The following is a 23,910-nucleotide window of genomic DNA, read 5'->3' as shown; positions in this document are numbered from 1 at the left end:
ATGGCTTTGAATCTAGTCTTTTTCACTTAGTACCTTTAAAAAATCAGACAAGTTATTTAACTTCTCTGAGTCTCAGTTTCATCATCTTAAAAATAATGTTGGAATTTGTAACTATTTTAAAAATATATAAAACATTTTCCTATTTTGGTCATTTTGTGGAAGAGAACTCAAACAAAAACCAAAAATATGAAAAAAAATAAAATGAATAGACCAGTTTTAGGCCTATATTTAGACACCATTAGTTCTTTCTCTAGAGCATTGATTCCCAAAGTGGGCGCTATCACCTCCTGGTGGGTGCTGCAGTGATCTAGGGTGGGCAGTGATGGCCACAGGCGCATTTATCTTTCTTATTAATTGCTATTAAAATTTTAAAAAAAAACTAATTTCCAGGGGGCTAAGTAATATTTTTTCTGGAAAGGGGGTGGTAGGCCACAAAAGTTTGGGAACCACTGCTCTGGAGGCAGATGGAATTTTTCATCATGAGTCCTTGGAGATTGTCTTGCATCATTGTATTGCTCAGAATATCTAAGTCATCCACAGTTGTTCCTCAAACAATATTGCTATTCTGGTGAATGCTGTTCTCCTGGTTCTGTGCACTTCACTTTACATCAGTTCATTTAAGTTTTTCTGGGTTTTTCTGAAATCATTTCTTATACCACAAAAACCAGAGAAAATATGACTTTGGAGATATTTTCCTGTTCTAATTTCAGAGTCCTATGACAGGGGCTTATTGCATGTTGGCTTTAATATTCACTACTGATGTTACTTTGGGCAATTCGCTTCACTTGTGTGGTCTTGGTTTCCTCATTCATAAAAAGAAGAATAATGGGTTTGGACTATATTATCTCTAAGGTCTCTTTCAGCTCTAAATTTATAATTATGTCCCTCTAGTCTTCTTTCTACTAGACTCATATTGACTTCTTTGTGGCACCCAAGATTAGGCATAGGAAAGTCAGGAAAGTATTTCTAGTATTTTCCCCCCTTAGACTCAAGTGCCATACCACATACCATACTATATGTAAAAACCCCTTATAATTAGAATATTTTGACATTCTATGATGTTAAAATAGTTGAGATTAAAATAATGAAATTCTTTTGATAGGGTTACAAAACAGACCTGCCCATGACGAATCCTATAATAACGTGTCACATCAAAATTCTAGACTATAATTGCTTTAAATTTAAATTCATATTTAATTTTATAAATTTAAAATTTAGATTTATTATGATGCAAAATATTCTCTCCAGATATTCTGAAAGGAAACTTACAGGTGGAATCAGGTCCAAAGGAAACATGATTCATATAGTCACTTACCGAATCAATCAAAATATGCCCATGAGCCAGTGAATCCATAGTAAATGATTGAGAAAAATGAACATCTATAGAATACTGCATTTCTGGTTGTAGGCAGACTGGTGTGGCAAGCAGTGCAATTCTGTGTAAAAATTAATAAAACCATATATCAGAGATAGACATCCCTGATTATTGCTATATAAAATTATCATTCATTCGTTTGTTACTTATTCATTTAGCCAGTATTTATTAAGCACTTACAACGTGTAAGACAGAGCAGCTAGGTGAATCAGAGGATAGAGTGCCAATCCTGGAATCAGGAAGATTTCATTTTCTTAAGTTCAATTCTGGTCTCAGACACTTACTAGCTATGTGAGTCTATGCAAGTCACGTAACCTTATTTACCTCAGTTTCTTTATCTGCAAAATGAGCCAGGGAAGGAAATGGCAAAGCACTTCAGTATCTTTGCCAAGAAAACCCCATGGGGCCATGAAAGGTTGTACATTACTGAAAAATGTCTGAATAACAACAGCAACAAAATATAAGACTCTAAGAAGCTAGTTATGCTTAAATTGAAATCCATTTCTAAAAGTTTCTAAAAGTAGATATTTAATGGAATTTCCATTGATGTAACTTTTCTACCTGTAAAAGGCAGAAGGGATAATTCTTACAGAAAAATTTGAAATTAGTTCCCAATAATCCTAAGTGTCTTCCTGGCTGTGTTCTATCTCTATGATGAAGGAGATGGCTATAGTGTATAGGACTGATGCCACATCAATTCTAGTGCACCTGAATTACAATGGATTATAAAATCACCTTATTCTGATTTTCCATGGCTGATATCTCTGAAGTGTTCCATATGTTAGTATGTTGGAAACATATATTAGTAGCACATCCAATATGCTGCTATGTGATGTCGTCATATAGACAGAAGCTTAACTAAACTTTTTAATGTTTAGCAAGTCAATTGAGGGAGGAAGGAGTTGTTGCTGGGGAGAACAATGTGAATGGTGAATTTGGAATAGGGAAGGCACAGACTAGGAGTGCAACCAGTGTTAGGGAAAAAGTTAGAACGTGGCAGCTTATTTTTACTCTTTTCAGTTGGTCCTATGCAACAGAAGATCTGCAAGTGCTACCAGAGCTCTCAACATTTTATCGCCTTGGGACAAAGTTCCAGTTGCCCTGCCTTAGTCAAAACTCTGCATATAGCCATAAAGAGTCAAAAGAAGCTTATTTTTCCATTCATGGGGGAATAAGATGGGACAGACGTTTTGATTCTATATTCTATTTGTTGTAATGGCTCTGCTAAAAATACCTGATGGGATAGAATCACTGATTTCAACTTTTCCCCTTAACTTATTTGGAGATGAATGGAACATAAAAAACATAAATTAACATTTTATTTTTTCATCTGAATAATATTTTGATTTCTCCCATTTCAAAGCAACTCCCACTTAAACATTTGTAGCATGCCACTAATATGTAAATCTGGAAGATGTAAGAAAGGCTGATTTTCCTACCTTTCAGAAGCTGGTAAACCCAGAGCCTGAGCCTCTTGTGGGAGTGCTTTGTATCTGCAATGTTCACTTCTTGAAGTTCCAGAAGGGTTAATCACTACACGAGCTGCCCAGTCAGCTGGAGACTAAATGTTCAACAAACAAAGGGTTATATTTGTGAGGGGGAAGAATCCTATCAAGCACATGACATTATTGGACATGACATTTGATATTAATAACATTAATAAAGCCTTGGAACCAAATTTATAGCCAGTAGTTCATTTGAATTGTGAAATAGAGAGAAGGCACATTTTAATTGGCTGTAGCTGTGCTCAAGACCTGGGAAAACTTGACACTCCTAACCATTTTGGTCTTAACTGTCACTTCCCAAGACAAAAACAATTCTTGACAACATCCTCCGGATTGGAGAACAGAGTCTTATAATTTGGAAGGATGGTTAAAAGATATTGTGTACACAAAGGCTAATCCACCTCATTCTGGAAGCTGTACAAATTGGGGCTACTTACAAAGCTTTTAGAGATGTGTCTAGTCTATGGACAAATACATAAATTTATCACCTTGAAAGGGTTTTCTTATGCATTTGCCAGCTCAAAATTAATTGAAGTCCTTTGTTTGTTTTGAGATATTGTGGAAAGATAAGCATGTTTGTCATTTCAGGATAACCAGAGTGTAATTTCCAGCTGCCAACAATGAGGGTGGTTGTGAGCAGAGTTGTAAATCAGTATGGTACTAAGTGTATTGCAGCTATGCCTGCCCTGCCCTGCCCTCCATTTCCTCTTTCCATTGCCCCAGTGTACTCTAACTATGGAATCCCCCTTAGGTCTACTTCTGTTTTTTCCCCTCCTTTTTATAATTTGTTATTTATTTTTAACATTAAAGTTTTTTTAATTCCAGTTTCTCTCCCTCCTTCTTACCTGCTACACCACCCACTATGAAAGCAAGCAAAATTATATCAATTATACATGTGAAATCATGTGAAACATACTTCCACATTAGCCATATTGTTTTAAAAAGCAAGAAAAATAAACAAAGTGAGAAAATCACACTTCAGTTTGCATTCAGAGTAAATCAGTTATCTCTCTAGAGGAGGATAGCATTTTTTCATCATGCGTCCTTTGCAATGATCTTAGATCATTGTATTTTAGCCAAGTCTTTCACAATTGATCACATTAGAACATTGCTGTTATTGTGCACAATGACCTCCTGGTTCTCCTCGCTTTACTTTGCTTCAGTTCATATAGGTTTTATCATGTTTTTCTGAAACCACTCGCTATATCATTCCTTATAATACAATAGTACTCAATCAAATGCCATAACTTTATCTTGGGAGCTTTGGAATTTGACTATAATTTTCCATAATAATGGAGTTTTCATCTTGGGATCTCTTTCAGGATGTGATTGGAAGGATCTTTTCATTTCTTCTTTATCCTCTGGATATTGGGGGCAATGTTGCTTGATAATTTCATGAAATATGATGTCTAGGTTCTTTCTTTAATTATGGTTTTCAGGTGGTCCAATACAGTGAAGCCTTGGTACTTGGTTTCAGAACTCACAAATTTGGTATTTGATGCATTTTGATGAGGAAAAATTGTTGTGATATTCAACATTTGTTTGCCACTTTTCATGTTTGCTAGAATTTGTTGGCATCAAATTATTGGGAAGTGTATGCCTGTTCCAGACAAAACAAAGGATCACATATTTATTTTTGTCCAGGAGCATAAAGGAGCTCAAAACTGAGGCAAAATGGGTGGAAGTGCAAATCTTTGTTAAAAAAAATATGATCCTGATAAAGCTTTAACAAGCAGAATTGTAAATTTGTTAAATGATCAGGCCGTTTTATCTTTAGAGGATTTTTTTTAAACCCTTAACTTCTGTGTATTGGCTCATTTTTTCTTCCTCTTTAGGGGAATTTTTAAAGGCAGATAAAAACAAACGTTATCGGATAGATTTCTTGTGAAGTTTACACTTGATGGATCTTAAGCAGCGTTCAGTGGGGACAAAGTACAGGAAAGAGAAAAAACTCCGGAAAGGCAATTGCCCTCAGATTTTATGAAAGGGGACTCTTCTTCTCGATAATAACATTTCTCGTCCCCACCATCCCCTTAGGTCATGAACTCCTCTCAACACAGGTAAAGTTAAGTTAAAATTATTTTATTTAATCTAATTATTGTTTTTTATTTATTTCTAGGTATTACTAATGCTTATTTAGCAAACCACAACTCCATTTATGTAAATTATGCCCTATAAAATCTGGGTTATCTGGATGTCTGGAATGGATTAATTCAATTTACATTATCCTTATGGGAAAAATTCATTTGGTACACAACCTTTTTGGTACTTTACCTGCCTTCTGATAGAAATTAATGATGAACACCAAGGTACTACTATTATTCTTAAATTCTCCTCAATTTCTTTTCCAGGTCAGTTGTTTTTCCAATGAGATACTTCACTTTTTTTCATTCTTTTGACTTTGTTTTTATTATTTCTTGATGTCTCATAGTGCAATTATCTTCTACTTGCCTGATTCTAATATTCAAGAAATTATTTTCCTCAGTGAGCTATTGTGCCTCTTTTTCCATTTGGCCAATTCTATTTTTTTGAGAAGTTTTTTTTCTTCAGTGAATTTTTGTGCCTCATTTACCAAGTTATTGATTTCTTTCTATAATTTTCTTGCATTGCTTATTTTTCCTTTTCTCCATTTTCCCCCTACAACTCTTATCTTTTTCTTTAAATCTTCTAGGAACTCTTGCTCAGCTTAGGTACTATTAGCAATTTCCTTTGAGGCTTTTTTTGATAGCTATTTTACATTCTTGCATTCTTCTGAGTTATGTCTTGCGACCATATTAACTTTTTATGGTCAAATTAATATTTTTGTTGTTTGCTCATTTTTACCAGCCTATTTCTTCCTTTTGAACATTATTTTTAAGTTCAGCTCTGACTCTTGGCTAGGAGCTCTTGAAACTGCTGCTGCCCCTGCTGGGGCTATTTTTGTTGAGTCTATGTGTGTGGTCTGGAAAAGACCCCTATCAGACTTTCACCTATTGGCCAGAAAAATATCTCACTACAATTTTTTTTTGGTTGACTCTGCCACTCCAAATTTGACTTGAAACATTTTTTAAAAGTTGTTTGGAGGGTAATATTGGGAGGGTTCACCTGGGTCCCTAGTTTGCCCTCCCCAGGCCTTCTTTATCTCCCAAACTCTAGAGAGTATAGGGCCAGATTCTTTGGATAACAGGCATCTGGGTCCTGTCCTGGCATAAGTATACCTTTGGATTGATTGACTTGTTTATGCAGATACTGTGGCTTTCCTTGCCTAATTGAATTTAACTCAGATACAAGGATTCCTAGTTATGATTCTGGTCACATGATTCACCAGTGGTATCCTCTGAACAAATACTCCTGTATGTGGTCCAAGAGAGATTAAAGGGTAATTGGGAAATATTTAATAAAATAACAAAAGGCAATAAAATTGCCATTATTCAGTCTGTATAACTCCTCATCACCCCAGTTATGGTTTTCTTGGCAGGTACTAGAGAGGTTTGCCATTTCCTTTTCCAGCTAATTTTCCAGATGAGTAAACTGAGGCAAACAGGGTTAAGTGACTTTCACAGAGTCTCAGAGCTAGTAAGTTCTTGAGATCAGATTTCAATCTAGGAATATGAGTCTTCCTGACATCAAGCCCAGCACTCTATCCACTATGCCACCTAGTTGTAAAACAACTAGTAAAGTATACATAATATTATTATGCAGCTTTCTTAGTAGATATGTATTCCTGGGGATCCTTACATGCAGTTCAGGAGCCTCTATTTTATTTCAAGTTTGATAACACTTTTCTCTATTTCATTTCAAGTTTGATAACCATTTTCTTTCCTTGGCTCATTCTTTCCCCTTAGAACAGCAGTTGCCTTATAAGACTAAAAGCAATTCCTTAACTGAAAAATGGTCAAAGGGTATGAGTAAGCAGTTCTTAAGGAAAGACATTTAAGCTATATATATGTTATAAAAATGCTTCAAGCCACTAAGAAAGTAGAGAAATACAAAATCAAGAAACTTTGAGATTCTATTCCATGCCTATCAAATCAACAAAGTTGACCAAAAAAGGAAAAATGACAAATGTTGGTAAGACTGTGGGAAAATAGTCAGATTAATACATTCTTGGTGGAGCTATAAATTGATCCAGCTATTATGAAAAGCAGCCTGGAACTATGTGCTTCACCCACTAGTTCTATTGACTTATAATCTGTTCTTTGCAGTGGTTAAACAGATTGGTAATTTATCTGGAGAATCTTGGGAGTCTAGGAGAGATGGAAAAGTTCATGCTATATGAGTTAGAATGGAAAACACTTGAATTGTTTAGGCTGTAATTAGGCTCACATTGACCTATGAATGTTATCATTTCTATCATAGCTTGATTGGAGATGGTATCACTCAGGATATTCAAGCTTAACGTCTGATTTTATGTGAATAATCTTACCCTGATCCAACAATACTCCTATTAGGGTTAAACCCTAGAGATCACAGAAAGAGCAAAAGGAGTGATATATTCAAAAAGGTTTATAATAGTTCTTTTTTTTTTGTGGTAGTAAAAATTAAGAACAAAGCGAGTACCCATCAATTAGGGAATGAATGAACAAACCCTGACATATGAATATAATGTGATATTTTTGTGCCATAAGAAACAAATGAGAAATTTGGAAAGACTTGTATGAACTGATACAAAGTAAATTGAGCAGAACCTAAAAAACAATTTACCTAACAACATTGTAAAAACAAATAACTTTAAAACAAAAAAGATAGAAAGATTTTAAGTGGAAACAAGTTGCATTTAAAAAATGGAACTGGGACTCCTAACTTGTGAGAAACTTATTGAGGGGTATTAGGATATATTTGGTTAAAAAAGAACTCTATATTTTCCTTGAAATTAAACTTTTATTTCTTATGTGAATATGTATGAATAACTTCAGAATTTATTTTTTTTCCTATTAAATATGGTATACAGGGAAATTTATGAAAAGCCAAGGAGAATAGCTTTAAAAGGATGGGTAAGGTTTGCCTTATATATATTTTGATAAAGAAAGAAAAAGCTTTGATAGCCTGCCTTTGATTCCATTCCATATGATGGTTAAACAAAAATCAAGGTACAAGTGTCTTTCTTGTTTCTTTAAGGTGGTCTAAGTCCATATATAAGCTCCATCTAGGTATATGTGGGTTCATCTAATTACCAGATGAAATGTCAGAGGAAGGTAAATCTCTTTAATCCTTAAAATACTCTTATTCAGACATTAAAATGACCATTTAATTAATAGTTTTGTGCTTTAAACATAACATTTTTACTTTAGTGTCTCTCTTTGAAACACAGTAAATTTGTGACTTCCTTTTCTATTTTTATTATTATTTTTTTTAAACCCTTGTACTTCGGTGTATTGGCTCCTAGGTGGAAGAGTGGTAAGGGTGGGCAATGGGGGTCAAGTGACTTGCCCAGGGTCACACAGCTGGGAAGTGGCTGAGGCCGGGTTTGAACCTAGGACCTCCTGTCTCTAGGCCTGACTCTCACTCCACTGAGCTACCCAGCTGCCCCCTCTATTTTTATTATTTTAAACAATCTCTTTGACTTTGTAATAGTCTCCAGTTGCCCCAGTTTTCATCATTTCATAAATCTGAATTAAAAGTACTTAGAGAATACTTCCATATCAGCTTTCATCCTAAGAGCAAAGTTAATTGATACCTGAGGCTCATAACGAATTACAATTGCATAGTCCATAGCAAAAGGAATGTTGTTGATGGTGAATCTCAAGCTGGTCCCACTGAGAACTTGGGCGAATCCATGCCCTGTCCATGTAACAGGTTTCCCAGGAACAGGCTCTCTGATGACAGTCTGACCCAAAGACTTAGAGCTAGGAGTCACAGGGACCTAGAAAGAGTGAGACATATATACAGACAATTATGCTTATAGCTCATAGAAAGAAAGAGGTTTGAAAAAAGTCTTTCCTAGAATCACAGCATCTTAGATTGTGCTAAAAGGGGACTTGAAGGGTCCCCTCATTTTATGGATTGGAAAACTATAAAAATTAAAGAGATTTGTTGCGGTTGGAATGTGAATCAAGGTTCGAATCCTCCTAGCTCCAAGTTCAGCATGCTTTCTTCTACAACAAGAGCCTGGGCCCATGTACTCAAACTCAATTTAAGTGCTGGGTAAGCTGTTATAGCTTGGAAAGAGTTTATGGTAATCTGAACGGGTTGAAAATAAATCTTGGTCGTGGAATGATCAGTTTAAAAGCATTCCCATTGAGAGCTACTTTTAACTTAAACATCCTGCTCATGATGAATCTAGCAGGTTTCATAATAGTGATCTGTGTTCTCAAATGTTGACTGGGATTCTGGCCAAAATAACAGAAGAGAAGGAAATGGAGAGCCCATTCCCATGACCATATGTCATTTCTTCTGCTATTCTATATTCTATACATGACAATATGGAAATCCATGTGGAATGACTTGCTAGCACATTCTTTTGTGTAAACTTTGCAACAACCATTTTATTTTATTGTTCCCAGAGAAAATCAAGGGCTGAAAGGAATCTCCTTGGTTCTTCCTCGTTACCATCTAGTAGGACTGAATCCTTGGTGATCTCGTAATTGGCCTGCCTGCATGGTGTCTTCTAGGTCCCAAGCCAACATGGACTTAGAGGAACATTCATAGCTGGAGGGTCTTGAGGGCTAATGAAAGCAAGAGCCACCTCTCATCCCACCCCAAATCCTCAGAGATTAAAAAACTGCCAGGTGTGGTGATGCACGCCTGCCATCTTGGCTACCTGGAGGCTGTGACTGGTAGAAAACTTGAATTTAGGAATTCTGAATTATACTAGGGTTAAAACTGTATTGATTTTGGCGTCAATATAGTATGCAATGGGAGGGTGGGAAGATAGGTGGTGGCTACTGGACTCTCTAAGGAAGGGTGAACCCACCTAAGAAAAGAGGTCAAAGCTTCTGTGCTGATCAACAGCAGGAACAGGCTATGAGTGGGACCCAGTCTCAAAAAAAAGTGGGGGTGTTGGAAACTGACTTAGAGATCAATGATCTATTTGAGAGAGTGATACAGCCTTAGATTATGGAGAATATGGAATCCCCAGCATTGACCAACTACAATGACATGTTCTTCAATATCAAAAATTGGGTAATAGATTTTAAAGCATAAACCAACTTGTTGCATTTCCTTTCCAATTAGCCAAAAGAACTATTCAATAGTCCTATATGTTCTCTTATTGAAAAAATTACTAGCTTTGGCACATATTCTCCCTGACTGTGATTCTCTGTATCTCTAAAGATTGCGCCTATAAATAATGTTATACCAATTATTTTTTAGTGCTGTGCAATTCCTGACATTCTTAAAAGTAGCACGTTATTTTTATATATTTAGAGAATGAAACAATTTTCAGCTTTAGTTCCTAATTTTTTTGTTTCAATCCATAATGACAAAATGAATGTGATAATAATGAAAATATGGTTTACTTCATTCTGTTTCTGTGAACTTTGTTTTTTGTTCTTCTCCAATACTATATTTCCACTGTCTATTGTGAAATCACCTCCTTGATTCTGGAAATATACTTCACACTGGGGTAAGACTGTTGCTAATATCTGAAAAGAGAAAATAAACAGTTTAATCATTGAAGGTCTATATTAATAACTTCAAAAGTTTGTCTCAAATTCCTCATGGCATGAAAGTGACTTTGACTTCTTGAAAGCTATACCATAAATCCTGATAGGTTTTTGGGCCGGGCTCCCCACCTCCCAATACCATCCCTTTTAAGGTATTTTTTATTTAACTTTTTCTTTTTGTGTTGTACATATTTTTATATGCTCTTCTCTCTCATTAGAATATAAGCTAATTATGAGCAGGGATTGTTTCTTTCTTTGTATTTTTGTCTCCAATGCCAACCCAATGCCTGGCATAATAACAATAATAACAATAAAATTCTTAACATTTATCTAACACATATACTATGTGCCTGGTGCTGTGATAAGTGCTTTATAATTATTATCTCATTTAATCCCCACAACAACCTTGGGAGGTAGGTGCTATTATTATCCTACTTTTAGAGAAGAGGAAACTGAGGCAAATAGAAGTTAAATGACTTGGCCAGTGTTACATAAGTGTCTGAGGCTGAATTTGAACTTCAATCATATATAGTAGATACTTAATAATTATCAACTGACTGAGTGATTGATTACTTTCCATCTATGCTGTATTTATTTTGTATGTACTGAGCTATATATGTTGTCTTTCTTAATTAGAATGTAAACTGCTTGAGGGCATAGACTCTTTCTGCTTTTTCTTTGTATCACCAGGACTCATCACAGTGGTTGGCACATGATAAGTATTTAAGTGATTTATTTGATTGGTTAATTTTTCCATTATGGATACTGGTTCAGTGATAGAATATTAGCTGGCTACCAGGCAATGATTTTTTTTTAACCTTAAGATCCATTAAATAGAAAAAAACAGAAAACGGAACTCATTTCTGCAATGATGATAGAAGACTGATTGAAAGGTGGGACAGAATGTGTTTAGAAGCAAACAGTTCTTAAACTATCTATAAATGTTACTTTTAATTTCTTTTTTCCAATAACATATGCTTTCCTAGTCTACTGGAGGAAATAAACCACATTTAAATTGATATTATCACTGTAATGAAAGAAGATGAAATTCAAAATTATAGTTAAATAGGAAAATTACTCTCTTTCCTTAGAGAGAGGAATATAGGAGTTGTTGGAGGTAGTTTCATTGTACCCCCAAAGGCAATAAGAAACATCTTTTTACAGTATGCTTGGTTTAAATAAATAGAGACTTTGAAGAGCTTATGATAATTATAAGTAAACAGACCACCATGAAGATAATAGCAGCTTATGTGTCAACAACATTCATGGCAGAAGATCAAGAAGAGAATTCCTATGAAGAACTTGACATGATCCTCAAAGTGAAATCAAGATAATCCTTGACATCTTACCTGATGTCTTCAATGTGAAAAATAGGCATAAGAGAATCTGACCAAGTTAGGAAGCATCCATGTCACTTTTAATGTGTTAGAAGTAGAGATCACATGTATGCTTCTTTATAGAATAAGCAATTACAAAGCAGTCTCCCAGACTAATCTTGGAAAATGTGGTATATAGTATGGTTCTATGCCAACCTTTTAAAATAAGTTGTCAATTTGGGAAAGCCAGAAGTGGACAAAGGGGGTGACATAAACTCTATCAACATTTCTTTGAAAAGTTTTTATGGATGCCAAAAAGCTGCCACAAGGAAGAGTCTGAAAAAGCCTGGAAACTACTTCACCCAGCAAACACAATTTCTTTGGCAAGCACAGAAACATGGAAGCCAAGACTGATGATTATGTAGTGTCTGAACTCATTTATGATGCACTACCAAGCAAAAAGTTGGAAGATTATGAGTAACGTTGCCTCACATAATAAAGGGAAAAAAGTTGAGAGAAAGCTTAGTGTGAGACTCTATTAAGTTAAATCATCCCAAGAAAATTTAAATATGGCACTGGATTAAGGACGACAAATAGGCATGAAACAGGACAGATTTAGTGATATTTATATAATAATCTATTCTCATCAGTCATGATAGTGGCTCCACATTTGGACTATATTATTTTAGTACCTGATGTAGTAAATGAAGAAATGGAAATGGGAATTGAAGAAGATGAAGTCATTAGCTGTATCTGATTGAATAAGCATAGAAGGAATTTGTATCAGACATGATGCAATTTTGAAAGTAATGAGGGATTTTCAAGTTATCACAAAATGATAAATTTAAAAAGAAATGTTCTTGTTGTTGTTTAGTTGTTTTTCAATTGTGTCTGACTCTTTATAACCCTACTTGTGGTTTTCTTGGCAAAGATACTATAGTGGTTTGCCATTTCCTTCTCCAGCTAATTTTACAGATGAGGAAACTGAGGAAAACCAGGTTAAGTGACTTGCCCAGGGTCACATAGGTAATAACTTGTCTTGAGGCCAGATTTAAACTTGGGAAGATGAATCTTGACTCCAGGGGTGATACTCTATCCACTCTGTCACCTAGCTGCCCCCCTCCCCTTAAAAAGAATAGATATGATCAAAGATGGTGATTTTACCACATAAAACAAATCTCAGGAAGAAGACACGAGGAAATGTTAACCCATATGGTTATGATCTTAAATTTTCTACATTATTATGACAATGTCTTATTGTGACAAAGGGATATTCTTTAAAAAAAACATTAAAAGGCTATCACAAATGATTTCCTACAATAGATTACATTTGTATAGTCACAAAGTTATAAAAATACTAGAATGATTTCCTAGTTTCTTCTCCAACTAATTTTTATAGAGGAGGAAACTGAGGCAAGTAGGGTTAAGTGACTTGCCCAGGGGACCCAGGTCTCCTCCCTCCAAATCAGTATATAGCCTATATATCATACTATTCTCTTAAAATGAAAAAAAAAAACCAACCCCAAACCCAAACCAAGAAAATGTCTTCCATCATAATAGGTGGATCTTTTGAAATACACAGAGTGTTTCTAAAGTCTTAATGCAGTTTTAAGTTATTAAAGTTATGAAAACTTAAAACTACACTAAGATTTTTGAGATACACTGTATAATGTGGTAAGACATAGTTTGTGGGGCAGCTAGGTGGTTTGGAGTCAGGAGGACCAGGGTTCAATATGACCTCAGACACCTTGTGGCTGTATGATCCTGGGCAAGCCTCTTAATGCCAGCTGCCAGCCCTTTCTACTTTTCTGCTTTGGAACCAATACTTACTAAAAATTCTAAGACAGAAGGTAAGGGTTAAAAAAAGACATAGTTTTTTAAAAATCCATAAAACAACTGTGAGAAACTATTTGGTTTGTGACCTGACTCTCAAAATTCTCTCTGGTATTCTTTGCTTATCCAAATCCCATGCATCTTTCAAATCTTAGTTCAAGGGCCATCGCCTTCATCAATAACCCTCTCTACATTCATTTCTCTTTTTGAATTTCTTTAGCATTTAGTATGTCAATAACAAAATTTAGGATTTTATTATTAGCACCTTATAATATTATCTGTTTTGAGTATATTAGTTTTGTCCATCTATGAGAATGGGCTTGATTGCAGGGACTAGGAAATTTACCTAATACCTTCCCTTAAATCTAGTAAGTTTTAATAAATATTTACTTGAATAGAAGTAACTTTGAGGCTTCAATGGATTCCAAATAAACCTCCATTTTTGGAACAAACACATTCTATTCTATATACTTGAAATATGACTTAGTGTATAGGTAGGTGTATGTGTATTTACTAACATTCAATCCAATGGGAAGAATAAAGTACAGACCAGAGGTGCAGATCCAGGGATGGGCATGGCATCCTCAGCTTCGTATATATAGAAATCCAAAGGCACAAAGAAATAGCCAGGCTCTGGTTCTGTGCACTGAAGACCAATAACATGAGGGCGGCATTCACATTGCCCATCATGCGGGGAGCACCTAATAGATTAGGCAAGGAGGAAAAAGAAACTGCTCACTGACAGTATAGACAAGAGACAGTGAATCTACAGGATGGTGGTGAGAAGCTGTAGGATTCGATGGAATAGATCTTGAATGAAAATTAAAACTTGTACTTATTCTGTGGCTCTGGGATACTCACTTGGTCCCTTTCCTGTGCCTCAGTTTTTTTTATCTTGAATATAGGGAAGCTCCTATTTAACTGTTTTCATGGAATGTTTGGAGTAGCACTGACAATTTTTGATTAACATCACAATCAACTTCTGATCAACAAATAGTACAATCATTCACTAAACAACTGAAAATAATGAATCAATCCATTAAGCCATAGTGATTTAGCTAGCTAGAGCAATTTGCTGTTTCCTATACTGGAATACAATGATTCATTAAAAACTCTAGGACTGTTTGAATAGTCTATACTAGTGGTTCCCAAACTTTTTTGGTCTATTGCCCCCTTTCCAGAAAAAATGTTACTTAGCGCCCCTGGAAATTAATTTTTAAAAATTTTAATAGCAATTAATAAAAAAGGTAAATATGCCTATGGCCATCACCGCCGCCTGGATTGCTGCAGCACCCACCAGGGGGCGGTGGCATCCACTTTGGGAATCACTGGTCTATTCAAAGATCATTTTTTATGTGGGAACATGTGTGAGAAATAGGATGAAATGCCACTATCCATTTCATTAACTTACAGGTTATTATAAGCACCTCCAACATCACAGTCACAAGGAGAACAACCATGTAGGTGACTTTCAAGCCCCCAGTATCCATCCTAGAATGAAAAATCATACATGGATGATTTGGAGTGTGCAAATATTCATTATTATGGATTATCACATAAAAGTCATTATAATTCTGTTGAGAATCACAAAAAAGTCATACTGCAGTCAAAAACATGTGGTACAACTGTACACTTCGTGAGCATTTTCAGCCTGTGCTGACACATCTTCCTATCCTTGCTACTTGACATTAGAATAAAAAGAGAGAATTAAAACTGCACCAAGACTTTTAGGACACATCATGTAATATGCTATAAGTAAAATATAACATGTTGCTATCATGTTTTGTCATAATATATTTTTATATAATTAAAGCTCAATAAGAATTTTGGAATTATTTTATGTATTATAGATAACATATTTGTTGTAATCTATAACAAAATAAATATCATATATTCTAAATAGGGTGCCTCAAAAGGCTCGAGATATTTACTAAGACTTTTGGGAAATCATATAAATATACACATATTATTTTTACAGTCAAGGCATATGTAATGATCACCATTTCATGTACAATCCTCTTTTTCTAGTCTTCATTGTGTATTAAAATGTTCATATTTATTTATTCACATTTGTTAATGTCTATCAAGTTTATGATACAAAATTTTTTAAAAAGAAAAATGAAATGTGAGAAAAATCAAATATCTTCAATATCTTTATATGGGCAATTTTGGGGAGTAGAGAGAGCAATGGATTTGGGATTCAAAGATCTGAATTTGTATTCTGATTCTACTGCTTCTCTGTGTGACTTTGATACCACTTAGTACAAAAGGATCATAAATTTAGAGTTTTATAGGACCTTATGAGGGGTATAATGGATACAGAGCTACCCTTGGAGCCAAGAAGGCTTATCTGTGATACATACCAGCTGTGTGATGCTTAGCTAATCACCCAGTCTCTCAGTGATTGAGAAGACAAACTCTAAGTTTTAGAAAAGTTACCAAGCTGCATGGGCAAGAAGGAGTTTTCTTGATGGGGAGTTCTCTATATCAAAGCAATCACAATTCCAGTCTATCTCTAAAGGATCTTATAGATTAAATCAAATTTTATAGATTTATGAATGTATATGCAGATATAAATTTTATATAAATGTATAAATATTTACAGATTTAATTTTATAGATGATCAAACTGAAACCTAGAGAAGTCTAGTGGTTTGCTTGAAATTACATGTTGTTGCTTATTCATTTTTGAAGAAGACTAATGATGTTATGGGGTGATGTTTTGACTTGTGCACAAGTTGGATTTAAGTAAGATAGAGTTGCAAAAAATTGTCAGTCTCGCTCACTCTTTCAATGTCATTGAAGTCCAGTGTCAGGACAAAAGTTAGGATAACTGATCATGGCCCTGGTTGCAGTGGATGACCTCGGTGTGTCTGATGTTTGATCAAACTCTGGGTGCTCCACAGCTCCTGCTTCAGCTGCCTTCATGGCTGTTAGAACAAATTGTTTTCATCCACCCATTCCATGGGGGAGAATTCTTCAATGCCTCTGGTAGACATCCCCCTAACCCATAGAAAGGTTTGTGGTCCATCAGTTACCCTCAACCTGAACTAGCCCATCTATTGAGATGGTTTACCTGCAGGTGGCTGCTGCCTAGGCTACAGTTTCTTGAAGTGACAGGCAAAAGTTGAGTACCAGGTGGACACCAAAGGTGAATAAGCTGTGAGAAAGGCTCATAAGCCCTGACACAAAAGGTTCTAGTCCTCCTTGAACATGCTTGAATACACAGGTATCAATTAGCAGATATAGTCCTGAGTCCTCTGACTCCAAATCCAACTCTTTTCCCACTATAATACATTGCCTTTATTTCTCTTCCCTGGATTTCAGTTTCATCTTCTATGAAATAACAGCACTGGATTAAATGATGGGTTCTTAATATGGAATCTGCGATTAAAAATAATTTTGATGACTATTTCAATATACTTAATTTATTTTGCAAGTCTAAATGTTATATATTTTGCATAAAAGTATTCTGTGTATTACATATTCTGCATTAAAAATAATATTCTGAGAAGGGTTCCAAAGGCTTCACCAGTCTTCCTAAATGGTCCCTGACACAAAAAATGGTTGAGAACTACCAAGAAAGATGATTTTTAATTCTAGCTCGAAATTTCTTGAATTTTGAATTCTTTACTTTACAAATATAGCCATAGCAAATGTTTTTCATGAGTTTCTAGAGTAAGAAAGTATGCCAAACTTGGCTTGTATTTAGTTCCATGAGTTATTTTCTTGCTAAAAAGTGTGATTCCACTTTAAAAGTTAATACAAAATTTTTCCAATTGGCATACATTTTTTATTTATCAACCAAATTTCTTCGGACACATTAAGGCCATGATTCCTTTTTGGGGATTAAGCTGTTATTTTTTTATTTCTGTAAAGTAATGGTGGGGTGTCAAGTTTGAAGAATAAGCAAAAAAGCTGCATATTATATCTTGAAAAATGTCTTTTATTCCATTTATTTTGATATACAATTGTATTTACTTGGTAAAGTTGCTGGAACCACTCAGATGTATATTTCACAAAGAAAAATTATACTGAATTTGCAGGGGGTGGTTGTGCCATTTAAAAAGTCAGGAATGGACTTCCGGTTAAGATGGCGGCAGAGTAAGGAGCAGCAGCTCGATCTCTCCTAACCGAAGCATACAGGACTCCTCAAGGGGACATAAAAATGAATCCAGACGAACGAAGGGACCCCACAACAGGGCACAGCATTGAAAGTATGTGGAATTGGGGCATTTCCACGCGATAAAGGGGTAAAACAACTCTCACTAAAACGGGAGAGGAAGAAGCCCCCCCCAATCCCCCTCACCACGCACAGTGCCAAGACCAGCCCACAAGAGTTAAAGCAGATTTAGAGCACCCATTAAGTCACTGGAAGCTCCAGGGCTTGTTCCTGAGAGCAGCAAGACTTAGGACACCAAGAGGCTAAAGAACTCGCACGGACTCTCCAGAGCGTCTACTTGGGTGAAGGCATTGCCCTAGGTGCGGACAAGGATCTCCAGCGCAGGCTTGGACCGTGAGTGGGGACCTGGTGCAGACGGCTGTGGAAGTAGCCCCTGAGACTGCTGAAAGAGCCTCAGGCAGAGGGGCAGACCAGGGACGACCAGGAGGCTCAACCCCGAGAACAAGGAGACCTGAGACTGCAGGAGCTTAGAAAGCGCAGACAGACCCTGAGTGTGAGGACAAAGCTGAGAAGGCGCTGGGCTAACAACAATGGCAAGCCATTGGGAAGCCCAGAAGAGAAAGATTATCAAGAAGAACTCCGGAACACTCGACAACTTTTACACAGAGAAAATCCAGACAACAGAGAAGAACAAACTAGAAAACATATCCAAACCTTCCCAAAATAATGAAAACTGATCACAAGCTATTGAAGAGTTCAAATCCAAGATGATGAAAATGATGGAAGAGATCTGGCAAGAAAATAACAGTTTAAAAGGCAGAATTTCACAATTAGAAAGTGAGGCCCAGAAATCAAATGAACTGATAAGCAAATTGAACACCAGAAATGACAAGATTGAAAAGGAAAACCAGTCCATAAGGGCTAGAATTGAGCAATTAGAAGCTAATGATCTCTCAAGACAACAAGAACAAAACAAAGTCAAAAGACCGATAAAATAGAAGGAAACATGGAATATCTCAATGAGAAAGTGACAGACCAAGAAAACCGGTCTAGAAGAGACAATTTGAGAATCATTGGTCTTCCAGAAAAAGCAAAAATTAATAGAAACTTGGACTCCATACTAAAAGAAATTATTCAGCAAAATTGCCCTGAAGTTCTACAACAAGAGGGCAATATAGACATTGAAAGGATCCATAGATCACCCTCTACACTCGACCCAGAAAGGACAAGACCCAGGAATATAATAGCCAAATTCAAGAGCTTCAAAGTAAAAGAAAAATATTACAAGAAGCCAGAAAGAGACAATTCAAATATCAAGGAGCACCAATTAGGATCACACAGGATCTGGCCGCCTCCATGCTAAAAGACTGCAAGGCTTGGAATATGATATTCGGAAAGGCAAGAGAACTGGGCCTAAAACCATGGATCAACTACCCATCAAAACTGACTATATACTTCCAGGGGAAAGTATGGGCATTCAACAAAATTGAAGATTTCCAAGTATTTGCACAGAAGAGACCAGGACTAAATGGAAAGTTTGATATCCAACCACAAAAATCAAGAGAAACATGAAAAGGTAAAGAAGAAACAGAGGAGAAAGAAAGAAAACTCATAATTTTTTAAATTTGCCTCTTTAAGGGCTTCAATAAGATCTAATTATCTGTATTCCTATGTTGAGAAATGCTATGTATAATTCTCTGTAGTGAACTCTATTCACTATTATAGCAATCAGAAGAATAATTCATAGGGAGAGGGTGGAATACTAAATGGTCTAAGATGAAATGGGGGATGGGAAAGAGGGGGGTGAATAGTAGGGGACACCAACAGAAACTTGAGTGAATAAGAAAAATAGTATATTCTATTATACACAAAGAGGGCAAGGGAAGGGGAGGGGACAAATACTAGTATAAGAAGGAGAGGAAGAGAGCATTAAGAGGTAATATTTAAACCTTACTCTCAATGTGTAAAAGTGAAATTTGGGAAATGCCATCTAAAAGTGTATATATTTCTATGGACATGGAAAATGTATCAAACTACATTTCCCGTGATCCAACGTGGTCCAACTGGTTTCCGTTTCCGGGTTTTGGGCTTGGGGAGCCCTACGTTTTGACGCAGAGAAGAGTTTATAATCTCCTGGGTTAGGAGGGAGTGGTCTCTTGGCCAGCAGACTCGAGAGAGGTAACAACATGGAGGCGGCAGTTTTGAATGCTTACAAGCGCGTGGTCTAATGATTTTATCTATCAGCATGGCTTTAATTAAATTACTAATATTTATATTTATACCAGCCTTTATCATTTTTCATATTTATAAGTGTAATCAACCCGGAGAGGGATTGGGATAAAAACTCTTTCTAACCCTACTGAGAAAGTCAGAAGGGATAAACCAAGGGGAGCAGGGGAGTGGGGAGGTCAAAAAAGGGAGGGGAGAAGAAGGGGGAGGGAATTCATTAGGTCTTTAAAAATAAAAAGACGGGAATAACAAGGGAGGGGGTAGAAAGGGAAGTTAATCAAAGGAGGGGGCAAGGGATACCAGCTCAAAGAAAACCACTGGTTTAAAAGAAAATAATATAAGAAGAAGGGGTGGGACTAGGGGAGGATACAAAAATGTCAGTGAATGCACAACTGATAATTATAACTCTGAATGTGAATGAGATGAACTTGCTCATAAAATGGAAGCAAATAGCAGAATGGATTAGAAACCAAAATCCCACCATATGTTGTCTACAAGAAACACATATGAGACGGGTGGACATACACAGGTTTAAGGTTCAGGGCTTGAACAAAATCTTTTGGGCGTCAAATGAGAAAAAGAAGGCAGGAGTGGCTATTGTGATTTCTGACAAAGCCAAAGTAAAAATAGATATGATTAAAAAAGACAGGGAAGGTCATTACATCCTGATTAAAGGCAGTATAAACAATGAGGAAATAACACTGCTCAATATATATGCACCAAGTGGCATAGCACCCAAATTCATAAAGGAGAAACTGGCAGAGCTCAAGAAGGAAATAGATAGTAAAACCATACTAGTGGGAGATCTAAATATTCCTCTTTCAGATCTAGATAAATCAAACCAAAAAATAAATAAGAAAGAGGTAAGAGAGGTGAAAGAAGTCCTAGAAAAAGTAATGCATTGTTGGTGGAGTTGTGAACTGATCCAACCATTCTGGCTGGCAATTTGGAACTATGTTCAAAGGGCTATAAAAGAATTCCTGCCCTCTGATCAAGCCATACCATTGATGGTTTTGTACCCTAAAAAGATCATAGATAAACAGGTTTGTATGAAAATATTTATAGCTGCACTTTTTGTGGTGGCAAAAAACTGGAAAAGGAGGGTATGTCCTTTAATTGGGGAATGGCTGAACAAACTGTGGTATATGCTGGTGATGGAATACTATTGCACTCAAAGGAATAATAAACTGGAGGAGTTCCATAATAGTGGGAGATCTAAATACTCCTCTTTCAGATTTAGATAAATCAAACAAAAAAATAAATAAGAAAGAGGCAAGAGAGGCGAATGAAGTCCTAGAAAAATTAGATTTAATTGATATGTGGAGAAAAATAAATAGGGACAAAAAGGAATACACCTTCTTTTCAGCTGCACATGGTACATTCACAAAGATTGATCATGTAATAGAACATAGAAACATTGCAAACAAATGCAAAAGAGCAGATATAATAAATGTAACCTTCTCAGACCATAATGCAATAAAAATAATAATTAGTAAAGGCACCTGGACAGGCAAATCAAAAACCAATTGGAAATTAAACAATATGATTCTGCAAAACCAATTAGTCAAAGAAGAAATCATAGAAACAATCAACAATTTCATTGAAGAGAATGACAATGATAAGACATCCTACCAAACTCTGTGGGATGCAGCCAAGTCAGTACTCAGGGGGAAATTTATATCCTTGAGTGCATATATTAACAAATTAAGGAGGGCAGAGATTAATGAATTGGGCATTCAACTCAAAAAACTAGAAAGCAAGCAAATTAAAAATCCCCAGATGAAAACTAAATTAGAAATACTAAAAATTAAGGGAGAAATTAATAAAATTGAAAGTAAAAGAACTATTGAATTATTAAATAAGACTAGAAGCTGGTATTTTGAAAAAACAGATAAAATAGACAAAGTACTGGTCAATCTAATAAAAAAAGGAAAGAAGAAAACCAAATTGACAGTATCAAAGATGAAAAGGGAGACCTCACCTCTAATGAAGGGGAAATTAAGGCAATCATTAAAAACTATTTCGCCCAATTATGTGGCAACAAATATAACAATTTAGGAGATATGGATGAATATTTACAAAAATATAAATTGCCTAGATTAACAGCAGAAGAAATAAAATACCTAAATAATCCCATATCAGAAAGAGAAATTGAACAAGCCATCAAAGAACTCCCTAAGAAAAAATCACCAGGACCTGATGGATTCATACAAGTGAATTCTATCAGACATTCAAAGAGCAACTAATCCCAATACTATACAAATTATTTGATATGATAAGCAAAGGAGTCCTACCAAATTCCTTTTATGACACAAATATGGTACTGATTCCAAAGGCAGGGAGATCAAAAACAGAAAGAAAACTACAGACCAATCTCCCTAATGAACATAGATGCAAAAATCTTAAATAGAATACTAGCAAAGAGACTCCAGCAAGTAATTAAGTAGATCAATCACCATGATCAGGTGGGATTTATACCAGAAATGCAAGGATGGTTCAACATTATGAAAGCCATCCACATAATTGACCATATCAACAGTCTAACAAACAAAAATCATGATTATCTCAGTAGATGCTGAAAAAGCCTTTGACAAAATACAGCATCCATTCCTATTGAAAACACTGAAAAGTATAGGAATAGAAGGACCTTTCCTAAAAATAATAAACAGTATATACCTAAACCATCAACAAACATCATATGCAATGGGGATAAATTAGAAGCCTTCCCAATAAGATCAGGAGTAAAACAAGGATGTCCATTATCACCTCTACTATTCAACATAGTACTAGAAACACTAGCAGTAGCAATTAGAGAAGAAAAAGAAATTGAAGGTATCAAAATAGGCAATGAGGAGACTAAGCTATCACTCTTTGCAGATGATATGATGGTCTACTTAAAAAGTCCTAGAGAATCAACTAAGAAGCTTGTAGAAATAATCAACAACTTTAGCAAAGTTGCAGGATACAAAATAAATGTAGATAAATCATGAGCATTTCTATATATTTCCAACACATCACAGCAGCAAGAGGTAGAAAGAGAAACACCATTTAAAATCACCCTAGACAATATAAAATACTTGGGAATCTATCTACCAAAACAAACACAGCAATTATATAAAAACAACTACAAAACACTTTCCAAACAAATAAAACTGGATCTCAACAATTGGAAAGCCATTGATTGCTCATGGGTAGGATGAGCTAACATAATAAAAATGACCATTCTACCCAAATTAATTTACCTATTTAGCACCATACCTATCAAATTACCAAAAAACTTCTTTACTGAATTAGAAAAACCTATAACAAATTTCATTTGGAATAACAAAAGATCAAGAATATCAAGGGAAATAATGAAGAAAAATGTGAAGGAAGGGGGCCTAGCAGTACCAGATATTAAACTATACTATAAAGCAGTAGTTATCAAAACAATATGATACTGGCTAAGAGACAGAAGGGAGGATCAGTGGAATAGACTTGGGGTTAATGACATCAGCAAGATAGTCTATGATAAACCCAAAGAGCCCAACTTTTGGGACATGAATCCACTATTTGACAAAAACTGCTGGGAAATTTGGAAAACAATATGGGAGAGATTAGGTTTAGATCAACATCTCACACCCTACACCAAGATAAATTCAGAATGGGTCAATGACTTGAATATAAAGAGGGAAAGTATAAATAAATTAAGTGAACACAAAATAGTATACCTGTCAGATCTCTGGGAAAGGAAAGATTTTAAAACCAAGCAAGAGTTAGAGAAAATTACAAAATGTAAATTAAATGGTTTTGATTATATTAAGCTAAAAAGCTTTTGTACAAACAAAAACAATGTAGTCAAAATTGGAAGGGAAACAACAAATTGGGAAAAAATCTTTATAAAAAAAAACTCTGACAGGGGTCTAATTACTCAAATATACAAGGAGTTAAATCAATTGTATAAAAAA

At 35.5% G+C, this 23,910-nt stretch overlaps 1 protein-coding gene across 1 annotated transcript in view; it reads right to left on the bottom strand.

Annotated features, from left to right (window-relative positions):
- Nucleotides 1–23,910, bottom strand: part of LAMB4 (laminin subunit beta 4) — a 141,193-nt gene that overhangs the window by 71,470 nt on the left and 45,813 nt on the right. The window contains 5 exon segments of the mRNA XM_044678313.1: nt 1,316–1,436; nt 2,815–2,936; nt 8,537–8,722; nt 14,163–14,313; nt 15,024–15,103. Of these exon segments, the coding sequence (XP_044534248.1) occupies nt 1,316–1,436; nt 2,815–2,936; nt 8,537–8,722; nt 14,163–14,313; nt 15,024–15,103 (660 nt within the window).

The sequence above is a fragment of the Gracilinanus agilis genome, chromosome 5 (genome assembly GCF_016433145.1).
Source record: "Gracilinanus agilis isolate LMUSP501 chromosome 5, AgileGrace, whole genome shotgun sequence".
Taxonomy (NCBI): Eukaryota; Metazoa; Chordata; class Mammalia; order Didelphimorphia; family Didelphidae; genus Gracilinanus; species Gracilinanus agilis.
The sequence above is the reverse complement of the archived record's forward strand: the minus strand, read 5'-3'. Positions and strand labels throughout refer to the sequence as shown.